General features: G+C 38.6%; 1 protein-coding gene across 3 annotated transcripts in view; it reads left to right on the top strand.

Moving 5' to 3' along the window:
- The window catches only part of mocs3 (molybdenum cofactor synthesis 3), a 73,022-nt gene that overhangs the window by 54,160 nt on the left and 3,687 nt on the right, over window positions 1-15,175 (top strand). For 2 of the 3 annotated variants that reach the window (XM_043695554.1, XM_043695553.1), the window contains exon 13: window positions 12,191-12,758. The exons of the other annotated variant lie outside the window; for it this stretch is intronic. In XM_043695554.1, the coding sequence (XP_043551489.1) occupies window positions 12,191-12,348 (158 nt within the window). In that variant the 3' untranslated portion in view covers window positions 12,349-12,758. Of the gene's footprint in view, window positions 1-12,190; window positions 12,759-15,175 lie in introns of those variants that run through there. 3 annotated transcript variants of the gene reach the window in all.

Here is a 15,175-nt window from a genome sequence, read left to right as displayed (position 1 = left end):
ACGAAGGACCCGATACCCAGCATGAGCAAACCAATGTAGTGTACAAAATCCCATGCAAGGACTGCACAAAACACTACATAGGACAAACAGGAAGACAGCTAACGATCCGCATCCATGAACACCAACTAGCCACGAAACGACATGACCAGCTATCCTTAGTAGCCACACACTCGGATAACAAGCAACATGAGTTCGACTGGGACAACACTACTATTATAGGATAAGCCAAACAGAGAACAGACAGGGGATTCTTAGAGGCATGGCACTCGTCCACAGATTCAATCAATAAGCACATCGACCTCGACCCAATATACCGGCCACTGCAACGGACAGCTGGAACTGACAACCAGAAGCAGCAGGTACAAATCACTATAAATGCCGGAGGAAAGATCACAGAAGCGCTTCACAGGAGGCTCCCAAGCACTGAGAATGTCACCTAGACAGGGGATGAAACGTCTGCAACACGAATTCCAGCTCGGCGAACAGAACCACAACATCCTTTCTCAAGTAAGGAAACCAATACTGTACACAGTATTCCAGATATGGCCTTACCAGAATCTTATACAGTTGCAGCATTACTTTTCTATTTTTAAACTCTATCTCCCTCGCAATGAAGGACAATACATCGTTTTAAGCTTCATACAAGATTTAGAAATATTTTGAGGTTTGTTTTTATAATTAGCATTTCATAAATTGAGAAATCCTTGTGTTTAAAATTTAATATCACAGATTCACATACCACATATGAAACTAAGTTTAGGTCTTCTTCTGAAGTCCCTGCAAATGTTGCTGAATCCACTTCAAGAATTAAAGTAAGAGCTAGAGTATTGTATAGTGCCTTCAGTCTAAGGAAATAGTTCATGAGAGGCTTGTCTTTTATATTTTAAACAAAAAACTGTCAACTTCAAGCTTCTTGAACCCAGTGCTAAATCTCAGCTTGCTTTCAGGAGAGAAAATATGATATTATACACAATTATTGACAGGCTATGGACAAACCTTCCTTCCATTTTTTTTGAATTCTAGCTTTGTACACTAAATTGATTTAATGCCAATTTGTAAGGCTTTGAAATGAGTGGAGTGGGGCAATGTGTTTTCAATCACAGAATGCAACTCATGTTGCTTCAATTGCCCTTTGATGGCTTAACAACTTTGCAGCAAATAAATTCTGCCAGAAACTTCAGAGCAGGTCTAAGAGGCAAACTGTGTGGTTGTGTAGAAATGTAATAGTGGAGGATGGTTGAGTCACACTACTTTTGTAGTTATAGCCAAGGTGTGCTCAAAACTCTTTTCTCCTACAATGATTTGTATGGAAAGGGCATCTGGGTAATGATGTTGATTTTAAACGCTTTTACACAAAGGTTTAGCGGATACCTACTTCAAATGTAACATATGCATAAAGTAGGTGTAAAGCTAAAACTTGATTCATCTACGCGTCTGTGATGATGAGGGAGAATGGAAGTCGTACATGTGAATATGAATCTTAAGTCTTCTCACTCTGTGGTACAAAGCTCCTCTTTCAATTAAACCACTATGCTGGAGCTTAAATCCCATTTCACATTGCATTTTCCCTTTGTTAATTAACTTAATTATTTTGATGCATTACAAAATCAGAAACATTTTGCCTGAAAAATGATAAACAAATATTTTCCCAGCAAGCTCACATTAACATTAAGTATAAAATATATTGGGATCTTGAATATTCTCATCAACTTATACACAAACTTAAAAAAAAATTAATGTTCATTTTTTTACTTATGGATTTTAAAAGAAGCTATCAAAACATTTATACATTCAAACTAATCCAGGCAGTGTTAAAAACGAACCAAAAACAGTCTAGTAGTGGTGTTAATTAAAGCAGAACTTTTCATATCATTAGCAAATTGTTGGAGATCTGTGAAATTTAAGAACATTTTAATATTTTCTGATGTTGAGGGCTTTTGCGAAGATCTGTAAATCGGATTATGAATAAGGTAGTTGGTTAGCTTGCTGAGCAGCTGGGCTATCGTGCAGCCATTTCATTGCCATTCTGGGTAACATCATCTGTGCTACTTCAATGAAGCGCTGTTGTTCTGTCCCGATGGTTTTTATATGGCCTGTTCTGTTGGGGTGAGTGTCATTTTTGGGTCTTCTCTGTAACAGTTTGTACACGGAGTCTATCTCTGTGTTTGTTGATGTCCTTTTTCAATGAAAACCAGGCTTCCAAGAACACACATCTCTCTCTCTCTCTATCTCTCTCTCTCTCTCTCTCTCTCTCTCTCTCTCTCTCTGACATGTCTCTGGTTAACTTGTTCTAGAATGATTACTTTGTCATAGTTCAGTTGATGGCGCTCTTGGTCTGTGTGTACAGAGTGTGTACCTGAATTTGATCTTTCAAAATACATCACCTCATATTTGTCCAGAAGAAACTCCAATTGCCATTCCTCTGCCCAAATCAGCAATCTATCTACATCCTGCTGTATTCTTTGACAATCCTTCTCACAGAGGCAAAACATTTTGACACAATGCCTTTGCTCTTTCTCTGGCTATCTCCATCTCAACATCCCTTCAATATTGAAATGGCATTTTGGATCCCAAATCCAAGTTTTGGAGAAGGACGTAACCTGCTGATTAAGGTAAAACACAAGGCTTTGATGAACATGAAATAGATTTGCTTTTCTATCATTCTATTGTTCCTCTCCAGTTACAGAATTTAATAAAAACCACATTACATGCATGTTAGCTTTTATGTCCTTAGCTTAAATATATTTATTGAGTTCTTGCTTGTAACATAATAATGTGGAAGGGTTGCCTAAAGGAAAACTAGTGAAACAATAATATAAACAAAAATCTTTGTCATGAGTTCTGTTTTTCAGGTAGTGGTGTCTCCTTAAGAAAAGCAAGGTATAAGAGAAAATTAAAAGACAATAAAGTTCTAGAATTAAACTGACTTCCAGAACATTACAAAATCCAAGGGCTGTTGAGTAGTGAGGCTCTATTAAATTTTAATGAATTATTTGAGGATGTCACTGAGTGTACAGATGTAGGGAATACAATGGGAGTTCTGCCAAAATTGTCACCTTTAAGAAAATCACTATTTGTACCCCTAGCTGTTTCTATCCTGTTTTTGTGTTTGATTTTATGTATGCACATAGTACACATAATAGCAAGGAGGTGATGTTAAATTTAGCCAAGACAATGGTTTGACAACAGTTGGGAGATTGAAAAAAAATTTACATTAGCCAGATGTCTTATGGCCAATTAACTATTGTTTAAAGTATTGTTATTAGTTTGTAGGCAAACAGCAGTAAATTTGTGTGCGCAAGGTATCACTGAGTTCCATGGTAGACAGTCAATTTTGGTCATTAGTTAATGCAATTTTCTGACTCACGAACATGAATGCTTTCAAACGAAAGTTAATAATTTCATGGAATTTTACGAAACCTATTACATGAAGGATAATAGAAAACTTATAAATGTACATGAAGTACATATTAGAACTATGCCTGACATCAGTCATCAGGACAGTGCTGGAGTGGAGTTCTTGACAGTGCACTTAGAAAATTATAGTATAATCCAATGTCTTCATGATTGTCCTACAACAGGTATTTGACAAGTTAGAGTTTTCTAACAATGTAACTATCAGGATAGAACAAGAGAATCAAGTGGATGTAGTATATATTATATACACTTATCCAAAGTGCAATGGATGCTAGGGCATTGACTAAATTTAAGGAGGAGGTAGACAAACAGGTTTTTAATTAGTAATAGATTGAAGGATTGTGGAGAATGGATAGGAAAGTGGAGTTGAGGGGAAGGTGAGATCAGCCATGATTGTATCAAATGATGGAGCAGGATTGAAGGGCTGAATTGCCTAGTCCTGCTCCAAGTTCTTATATTCTTGTGTTCTGATTTCCAAAAGCATTTGGTAAAGTGCCACTGGAAGCATTATAAATTACAATCAATACAGTAATTTTTAGTACATTGACCTCCCAAGGTCACGTGTGGCTGTGGATTTTTTTTTTGAAACTGGACCTAAGTGCGTTGGCATGATGGTAAGCATGCGCTGAACCTTGGAGGAACTCAGCAGCCATGCAAGTTAGAGGAAACACTCAATACAACAGACAGTTACAAAGGAAATGATCATGTTGTTAGGGAATTGAAGTACAAGAATAAGAAGTCTTGCTGCAATTGTGTAGTGCTTTGGTGATATCACGTTGGAGTCTTTCTAAGGAAGGATTGCATTGGAGGCGGAACAAGTTCTCCAGATTGCTTCCTTGGATAAAAGGCTGCCCTGTTACCGAATGCTGAGTAATTTGTGTTTATACTTGCTAAAATTTAAAGAATAAGGGATTATCTCATTGAAACATGCAAGGTTCTGAAGGTGCTTGATACTGTGCACTTGTTTCCCTTGGCTGGGAGTGAAATGATAAGTATCTTCACTCGGAGCATTGTTAATAGTTTGAATTGTCTACTGTAGAGAAATGTGGATGTTCTGTTATTAAGTATATTTAAGACTGCAATATATTTTTGGTTTATGAGAATAATGGGCTATGGGCTTATGGTCTTCTCCTGCTTCTATTTCTTAGGTTCTTATAGCAGGAATGAGAGGCTATAGTTATGAACAAGACCTTTGAAAAATATTTTATTTTTCTTTTAGAAAGTAGAAATTAAAGATGATCTGTAGAAGTATTCAAAATGATATTGTTGGGGGGGAGAAAAAGAACTGGAATAGATCTCATGAATCTGTTCTGCCACTCAGTAAGATCATAGGTGATCTAGTGTGGCTTTGACTCCACCTTCCTGCCTGCTCCCCACCTTTGACTTCATTGGAGATCAAAAATCTGTCTTGACTAATGTGAAATATTTTGAGTGGGTAACTAATGAAAGATTGCTTTCGCTAGTGAGAAGAGGTGAAAATTAATGTAAGTGTTTTTCACATATTAGCTTGGTAAAACATGAAATACTGTGCAGTTTTAAATGGTGTTAAATAATATGATATGATTGCAGTGTAAGGTGAGGAAGTTGGGTATTTGTGTGTGATGGGAGGAAGATGGGCATGGAGAAAGGAGTGAACAGAACACATCAAGACGATCTCCAGGTTTTCTATTCATCTCACCCATTCTCCCTCCCAAAAGTCATCAGCATAATAGCACCATTTCCCAGCTACTTTCAATTCTTATGGAGTGTCAGTGGACTCAAAATCTTAACTTTCTATAGATAACCACAAGATTGTAAGAAATAGGAACAGGAATAGGCCATTCAGCCCTCAGAGCCTTCTTGGCTATTCAGCAGATCATGGCTGATCCAATTTTCCTCATGCCTACTTTCCTGCCTTTTGTCTGTAACCCTCAACCTCCCCTACTAACCAATAATCTATAGATCTCAACCTTAAATATACATAGAGTCGTGCAGGCAGAATCTTTGTGTCAAGGATTTCCAAAGACATTCCATCCTGCGAGAGACAAAATTCCTCCTCATCTCAGGCTTGTCTTGGTGCCCCTTTATTCTGAGACTATTCCTCTGGTTCTAGACTCTTCCATGAGGGAAACATCCTCTCCTCATTTGCCTTTCAAGCCCATTAAGCCTCCTGTATGTTTCAATGGAACTTAAAAGAATGAGAGCTTACCTCAATGAACGGAGTCCCAACCTGTTTAACCTTTGCTTCTAAAACAACCCTTCCATACTGGGGATCATGCAAGTGAACCTTCTTTGATTTGACTTATTTTTGTCACATGTACCAAGGCAAAGTTAAAAGTACTTTTTTTATGCTAACCAGATAAATCTTACCTTTAATAAGTACATCAGGGTAATAGAATAGAATGCAGAATAAATTATTACACTTGCTCGTGATGCCACTGTTGTGGATGGAATCTCAGACAACAGCAAGACAGAGTACAAGAAATAGATGCACAGCTTGATGACATGGGGTTAAAGCAACAATATCTCCCTCAATGTCAGCAAAATGAAGGAGCTGGTTATCTATTACATGCAGTGAAGTGGAGGACATGCCCCTGTCTGTATCATTAGTGCTGAGGTGGAGTGGTCAAGAGCTTCAAGATCCTAGGAGGAAATATCACCAACAATCTATCCTAGTCCATCCACATCAATACCATGGTCAAGAAACTACACCAACCCCTCTGCTTCCTCAGAAGACTAGGGAAATTTGGCATATCCACAATGATTCTTACCAATTTTTATGGATACATCATAGAAAAGGTGCAGAGAAAGGTCACCTAATATGACAGGTCTGTTCATAAGTCTGATAACACAGGGAAAGAAGTTGTTCTTGCATTTGTTTGTATGCTTCTTTCAGACCTCTGTATCTTCTATTCAATGGAAGAAGGTTGAGGAGCTAATCACTGGGTGGGAGGGTCCTTCATTATGATAGCTGTTTTCCCAAGGCAGTAGCAAGTGTAGACAGAGTTAGTGGAAGGAAGGCTGGTGTTTGTGATGGACTGGGCTGTGTTTCCATCTTTTGCAATTTCTTGCAATCTTGGGCAGAGTAGTTGCCTTACCAAATAAAAACCAAAAGATGTGGATGCTGTAAATCAGAAACAGAAGTTGCTGGAAATATTCAGCACATCTAGTAGCATCTTTGAAGCAAAATCAAAATTAATATTTCAGGTGTGGTGACCATTCCTCAGAACTAATGGTAGCTCGAAAACTGTCAGTTTATATGCAGAAGATCAGGTGGGGGGGGAAAGAGGGTGAGGAGTAAATGATAGGTAGGAATAGAGCCCAAAGAGAGAGAAGAACAGTTGGACAAAGGAGTCGATAATGATCAGGCTGGGAGGGTGGATAGCTGGTAATGGGAAGTGTTACTGACTAACAATAGGTAGTGTGTAATGGATGACTTTATGATAACAAGACCTGGAGTATGTGGTAAGGGGCTAGGACATGGGGGAGTTCGAGCAATAGTTGCTTTTCCAGAAACTTCTGTTTTTGTATTTGCCATGCCAAACTGGATGTGTTCTATGGTGTACAGTGGAATCGCGATTATCTGAACATGATGGGCGGGCAGTATTTCTTTCAGTTAATCGATTATTCGGAAACTCGATTAAAAGGCTTTCCTCTGGGGCTCAATTTTAAAGTCTGCTCCCTATTCAGGAGACTGCAGCAGCACACAGTGTGCGAGACCCCACCACCAATACCCCCCCCCCCCTCTGCTGCTGCTGCCGCTGCCTTTGTGAGATAAATCTCCAAATAGCGCACAGACACGCACGCGCACACACACACCCACACACAACGTTTTACTGCAAATTTTTGACCGGTTTACTCTTTGCCCTGTGCAGGGCAATGTTGGAGAGATTATTCCTGGGAAGCAGGGCAGGGGGGTTAGGGTACACCCCTCTGTAGAACTCCAGGGAAAGTGTGAGGCGATTGTGTCTGTGAGAGAGAGAGGTGGGAGGTCAGTCATTTGGAGACGGTGCCTGTTTAATCCCTGTAAACAAAAGACACGATCACTGCTGGAAACACGTCTTTGATGTAATGTTTCCATCGGGACCTCGAGATCTCCTTCGGATAATCCGATTTTCGGATAATTGGAATTCAGATAATCGAGTTTCCTCTGTACCTATAAAAATTGGTAAGAATCATTGTGGATATGCCAAATTTCTGATATTTCTGAGAAAGCAGAGGGGTTGGATCTTACACCATAGTACAGAGTGGTTAAAGATGTTTGCAAATTCTCCAGCCAGCTGGTCCACTCAGGACCTGAATGTGTGGCTGGGGTCTCCATCCGGGCCAGTTGCAATCCGTGGGTTCACCTCGAGGCCAATCTGACATCTGCGGAGGTGACTGGATGCAGGTGCGCCCAAGGCTGTTGGGCCAGATGATATCATTTCACTGGCCTGTTCAAAAAGAACATTGAATACATTGAGCTCATTGGGAAGGGATCTGTTGTTGTCAGCAATTCTATTCAACGTTGTTTTGTAGTCCATTATATTGTAGCCTTGCCACATTCGATGTGTGTTCATTTGGTTAGTCTGAGACTCTAGCTTAGTCTGGTATTGTCTCTTGGCGTCTCTGATGGCTTTGTGAAAGTCCTACCGAGAACTCTTCTCTGAACTGCCTGAATTAAGTACTATAATTTCCTTAAAGAAGGGGACCAAGACTGATGTCAGTACTCCAAGTGTTGTCTCACCAGTATCTTTTACAGTTGCAGTAAGACTTCCTTACTCTTACGCTCCATCCATCTTGAAATAAGGGCCAACATTCCGTTAGCCTTCCTAATTATCTTCTGCACCTGTGTGCTAGCTTTGTGTTTCATACAGTATAAGTGCTTCCAAGTCTGTTCTTTTGTTATCCCTTCCAAAATGAACAGTTTTTCTTTGTTCCACATTACACTCCATTTGCCAACTTCTTGCTCACTTACGTAACCTATTAAGATCTCTGTAAACTGTTTTGTATCTCTCTTGCCTTTCTACATATTTTTGTGTCATCTGCAAATTTGACTACGTTTGCATCTTTCCTTTAAGTCATGCTGCCAAACCTGCTGAGTTTCTCAAAAACTTTGTTTTTGTTTCATGTTTTATCATCATCCTTATAACTCTATAACTCTAAACCTATATTTATTGTACCCCACAGAGCTAGGAGTTTGGCAATGAACATAAGTCATTTTTGCACTTCTGTGTGTAATTTGGTCAATTTTTGTATTCATTTTTTAGCTCTCCTCCACCAATCATCATTTACTGTGTTATTCCCTAATCTAAACATTGTTATCTAAATATTTTGTAATGACCTGGCAGAGAAATAATCAAGATTAATTGAGGTTGGCCTACTTTGTAGCCTTTATTTTTAAAAAATTGTTAAGTATAGGCACAGCACTTGGCACACAAACACACTTGTAATACTGCCTTTAATGCAAAACAAAGCTATCAGAGCTTAAGCCAAACAAAGCTGTGCCAAAATAAAATTATAAACAAACAATGATGAAAAGCTTGATAGATTTCTAGAACAGTCTTTATAGGAAAGGGAGATTGAGGGATTCAGTGAGGCAATTCCATGTTGTAGACCATAATGGCTAAAGGCACTGAGATTAATTGTGGCCCAAAAAGAGGTTGAAATCCGAACAGCAGAGAGCTATTGGTTAGGTTTTAGGATGGTTGCAGTTCCAGAACTAAGGAGGGGGTGACATCATGTAGGGCATTAAAAATTACTATTGGAGTTAAGAGAAATCACTATAGAATGAGCAAGAAAGTGGAAAATGGAATTCAATGCCGGTAAGTGTGAAATGGAATGTTTTAAAAGATAAAAGTAAGAATTATACTGTAAATGAGAGAAAATTGGGTAACATGGAACAATTAGATTTATGGATTCAGGTTCGCACAGCATGAAAAAGAAACATCTTGAATGCTAAAAATCTAATCAGATACTTGGTTTTATACTAAGCACTATAGGCCATAATGAATATGAATTACATATAAAACCTGAGAACAGGTGCAGGTTTTTAGTCCAGCAATAGAAAACACATTTTAGATGCAATTTGTGCTGCAATTGATGATAAAGATTTTATTTTTAAAAAGAGCTTGCATTCTGTTCACGTGGTGTGAACAGATCCATTATTGCAGAACCACAATAAATATTTAGACTGCTCTTTTCAGGATTAGAATTTCATTTTGTTATGTCTGGAGCTTAGTGTAGTCAGTCACCAGTGCTTCAGTACAAGTAATCTGATTGTCTCAAGTCCATGTGACCTGATAGGAGTATAATGCAATCATGTCTGATAAACCTGAATACTTCTGTTTGGTTAGTTGTGCTGCATGGGGATGGATTGAACATTTTCCTGAAACATTGTTATGGGTAACCTGAGCACTAAATTTAATCCAAGTTAATTTTGAACTCTGTGGTTAAAAATCTCATTCTCTGAACTGAGAGGTTAGAGTGAGCTTGTTTTTTGATAATTAATGCATTTGAATTAAAGGAAGAACAGAAAAAGCATTATTGCAAAATATTCTAATTTAACTACAGATTGATAGGTACTGGAGTGCCAGAAGTTGTGCTTTAATTGTAGTATAGATTGTCAAATGGAATAAGTGACATTTTATTTTAGGAATTTCTGTATTAAATATAAACGTGTACTGCCTATTCACCAATCTCAGCCCTCACTAGTCATTATCTGAGGATGAATCAGACTATTTCAACCCCTGAATTCTATTTGACCCTGAGCTGGGATTCTGACTCCCACATCTTCTATTACCAAGACTGCCTATACCATCTATAATATGGCCTATCTTTGGTATTGCCTCAGCCCATTTATTGCTGAAACTCTTATCTGTGTTTCTGTTTGTTCTGAACTCTAGTATTCCATTGCTCTTGTAGCTGACCTCTCTCATATACACCCTCTGTACATTTTGGTTAACTCTAAGCTGTGTGGCCCATATCCTAAATTGCCAAGTCACCAACACCCATCATCCCATCCACTTGTTATATGTACTGGCTACTAGTCTGACTGGGCCTCACATTTTAAAAAAACTGTTTACACCTCAAGTGAATCACACCTCTCTGTCATCTCCTTCACATCTATCACCTTCCTTGATTTTTGTGTTATTCCAATCCTGGTCTCTTTGTCATTGCTAATTTATAGGTTTCAACCAGGACAACTTTAGGCACACAGTAGGGATAAAGGGGTCTTTTTTTCAGGATGGCATCTCGTGAGTAGTGGAATTCTGCAGGGGTCAGTGTTAGGACCATAACTATTCATGTTTTACATTGTAATGATCTTGTGGAACTGAGAGTATTGTTAAGTTGGCAGATGATACAAAAATAGATGGAGAGACAGGTAGGTTTGAGGATGTGGGAAGGCTGCAGAAAGACTTGGACAGGCTAGGTGAGTGGGCAAGAAAGTGGCAGATGGAATGTAATTTGGGAAAGTGTGACACTATGCGTTTTGGTAGGAAAAGTAGAAGTGTCTAAATGGAGAAAGGCTTTTCATATCTTAAGCACAAAAGAGCTTAGGAATCCTAGTTCAGGGTTCTCTTAAGGTTCAGGTTCAGTTGGCAGTTAGAAAGGTAAGTGCAATGTTAGCATTCATTTCAAGAGGGGTAGAATACAAAAGCAAATATGTACTGATGGGGCTTTGAGATGGATCTCTGGTCAGATGGCACTTGGAATATTGTGAGCAATTTTGGGCCCTGTATCTAAGGAGGGATGTGCTAGCATTTGAGGAGGTGCAGAGGACATTTACAGGTATGATCTCAGGAATCTCACGCTTGTTGTATGAGGAGTGGTTGAGGACGTTTGTACTTGATGAAGTTTAGAAGCATGAGGCAATCTCAACTTACAGCATACTGAGAGGCCTGGATAGAGTGGATTTGAAGAAGATGATTCCACTAGTAGGAGAGACTGGGACCTAAGGGCACAGCTTCAGAGTAAAGGGATGACCCTTTGCTACTGAGATGGTGAAGAATTTCTTCAGCCAGAGGGTAATGAATTTGTGGAGCTCATTGCTGCAGAGGCCAAGTCATTAAATGTATGTCAGACTGAGATAGATGGGTTCTTCGTTAGTAAGGGGACCAAAGGATACTGGAAAGAAGCAAGAGAACAAGACTGAGAAACAGATCATTTATGATCGAATGATTGAGCAGACTCAATGGGCTAAATGGCCATCTGTATCATCAGCTGATGAGCCCTTTGCTAATTCTCTCTCTTCACTTCTCTTTCCTCCTTTTAAGATACACCTTTAAAGTCGGCTTGTTCAGCCCAAGTTTATGGTCACCTTTCATAATATTGCTTTTATGCTTCTCGGCATCAAATGTTTGATAACTTTTACTTCATCATAGACCACAAACATGCAAGTTATTGCCAAGTGTACACCACCTCTTCCTTTATCTTGGATAAATCAGTTTGAACTTCCATCAGCAGGGGGCACTCTTTACTAAACTCTCTAGTGTATGTTGGGTAGTATTTCAGCCTCCTATGAAAATAGTAACCAAAACTAATTTTAAAAAATCTACATTTCAAGTTTTCACAACATTTTCCTCAAATCATTTTGTTCAATACTGTATATTTTATCAGCGAATTGTTACCATTTATCATCAGAAGAGAGAGCTGCTGATCTTTTGAAAATGCTACAACATTTGTATTAGCCCTAACAACAAATTGGTCAAATGATAATCTCTAAATTTTGAGCCATTATTAATGATTTGTCTTGTAATGATAATGTTGTTCCAACAGGTGCAATGACCTAATTCCTTTTCCTTTAACTTAACAGTCTATGTTATCTGTAAACAAGGGAATGATTCCCAGAAGGCTGTTAAGATCCTGCAAGAGATACTTGACAATGAGCTCTCCTCGTTATCGGTGAAGGATATCCAGGGTGGCCTAATGGCTTGGGCTTGTAAGATTGATCCAACTTTCCCACAATATTGATTGCCTTCTCTTTCTCATGTTTCCAGCAATCATTTAACACAATTTTTAAAAAATTAAAATGCATTATTTATTCAATGCACTGTTAATTGTCAATAGATGCAAATGGGAAGTTATTTTAACATTCAGATTTATTTTGTTTGAAATATCAATGAAGGAAAGATAATGCATGTACTATTTTCTGTATTGGATGTATGTAAACTGGTTAATAAGGATGCAAGCAATTTGGCAATGAGATAAAAGTGTACAGAAAATCTCACTGGTTAGGGTTGATTAATTTTACTAAGTGTCTTGTTTACAAACCAAATGCTGTGCTGTCACATGACTAATTATGGAGTATTGAGAAAAAGTCAAAATTAATCCTTGTGATTTATTGGTCAATTAAATCTTAAATGGAGCAAATGACATATGCAGAAATTCTGACAATAGATGTTTGCTTTAATTTGCTACCACAGAAGCTTTTATATATTTTAACAATTATGACGTTGTCACAAGCATGGCAGTCCTGATACTATGGAAGTTAATGTAGCAATTCCTGTTTTTAACAATGGACCAGATTTCTTTTAAACAATATTCATTTGTGTATATAATGAAAATGCTGCCCTTAGGTTTACCACAAAAATATTAATTATGACATGGATTCCATTAATGTAGATAATGACATAACATCTGTTGGTATAGTTTCATCTCAGATGGGTAACCTATATTTCAAAAGGCCTGTTTCCACACTGCAGGGATTCAATTCAAAGCTGCCAGCCAGATCAGTTAGAATCTAGGGTGGCATGGTGACTCAGTGATTAGCACTGCTGCCTCACAGCACCAAGGTCCCAGGTTTGATTCCAGCCTCAGATGACTGTCTGTGTGGAGTTTGCACATTCTCCCCGTGTCTGCGTGGATTTCCTCCCACAGTCCAAAGATGTGCAGTTCAGGTGAATTGGCCATGTTAAATTGCCGTGTTAGGTGGCATTAGTCAGAGGGAAATGGGTCTGGGTGGGTTACTCTTTGGAGGGTCGGTGTGGACTGGTTGGGCCGAAGGGCCTGTTTCCACACTGTAGGGAATCTAATCTCATCATAAAGATGTACATCATGGAAACAGACCCTTTGGTCCAACTCGAACATGCCAATCAGATATTTGCAATTAATCTAGTCTCATTTACCAGCATTTGGCCCATATCCCCCTAAATCCTTTCTGTTCATATACCCATCCAGATGCCTTTTAAATGTTGTAATTGTACCAGCTTCCTGAACCTCTTCCCAGCTTATTTCATACACGCACCACTATGTGCGTTAAAAAGTTGCCCCTTAGGTACCTTTTTTAAATCTTTCCCTTCTCACCTTAAACCTGTTCGCTCTAATTTTGAACTCTCCTCCCCTGAAGAAAGGACCATGGCTATTCAACCTATCCATGCCCCCCATAATTTTATAAACTTCCATAATGTCACCCCTCAGCCTCCAATGCTCGAGGGGAAAATAGCCCCAAATTCAGCCTCTCCTTAAATGTTTTTTTTGTATAAGTGTATTTTTTTAATAAATATGTGCATGAAGAGCGTAAAATTTTATCTTCACCAATATAATATTACCATGGCGAATTCAGTTCCTGAACATTTTTCAGCTTTGTGGTGCAGGATGGATTGTTTGGAAGACATACTGAAAATTTAAAAATCGAAATTTGGTGTTTGTAGGAAACTATTTCATTTTTACAGCTACTCAGGCACTTTTCATTCTGTTATTTATGACTGACACTTCTGCTAATCAATTAGGAAATAGCAATTGTTGTTGCAGTTCTTGCTTAAGATTTATTCCGTAAACATACCTCAATTAATTAAACATATGAATTTATTAGATCTGTTTATTGTAAACAATGCATCCCAACCTATATCCTCCCACACCATAGATGGCATCATCACATATATTATATATTTATATGGTAGTATTGTAATCATGTATGACCAATGCAATTTTTAAGAAGTGCTGACACCTTTAGTTAATCAGACTTGGGAGTTTTGAAATTCTAAAAGTTGACATTGTGGACTTCGTGGATAGGAAAAAGTCAAGCAAAGTCAATCTTTCCAGTATCTGCCTTGTTTTTGACTGTTGCTTTTAAGGGAGAATATACACCAATTCCTAAGAGTAATCACTAAGGCTGAGAATAAATCTCTGGTCTAGTGCATAACATATCCCTTGTAATTTTTTCAGGTGCTTCTTTATCTTTAGTCATTTACTTTGTACAAAGAGCTGTAATCGGACAATACTTCTGTGAACCATACAATTATTGTAAGAAAACACTCCATCATGAACAGGATATATTTATAATAAAAGGGGATTTGACATTTTTATAGTCTGTGGATTAGTTGCAGAATTGCATACAGACACTTCTCTTGCTCAGTAGTTTCCTCCTGTTCAAAGTTTGTGAGAAGATTTGTAGCTCGGGTGCTCGTTGTTGTGGTTCAGTTCGCGGAGCTGGAAATTTGTGTTGCAGACGTTTCATCCCCTGTCTAGGTGACATCCTCAGTGCTTGGGAGCCTCCTGTGAAGCACTTCTGTGATGTTTCCTCCGGCATTTATAGAGGTTTGAATCTGCCGTTTCCGGTTGTCAGTTCCAGCTGTCCGTTGCAGTGGCCGGTATATTGGGTCCAGGTTGATGTGCTTATTGATTGAATCTGTGAATGAGTGCCATGCCTCTAAGAATCCCCTGGCTGTTCTCTGTTTGGCTTGTCCAATAATAGTAGTGTTGTCCCAGTCGAACTCACGTTGCCTGTCATCTGCGTGTGTGGCTACTAAGGATAGCTGGTCGTGTCGTTTCGTGGCTAGTTGGTGTTCATGGATGCGGA

The sequence above is a fragment of the Chiloscyllium plagiosum genome, chromosome 9, assembly GCF_004010195.1.
Source record: "Chiloscyllium plagiosum isolate BGI_BamShark_2017 chromosome 9, ASM401019v2, whole genome shotgun sequence".
In the NCBI taxonomy this organism is placed as follows: Eukaryota; Metazoa; Chordata; class Chondrichthyes; order Orectolobiformes; family Hemiscylliidae; genus Chiloscyllium; species Chiloscyllium plagiosum.
The sequence above is the reverse complement of the archived record's forward strand: the minus strand, read 5'-3'. Positions and strand labels throughout refer to the sequence as shown.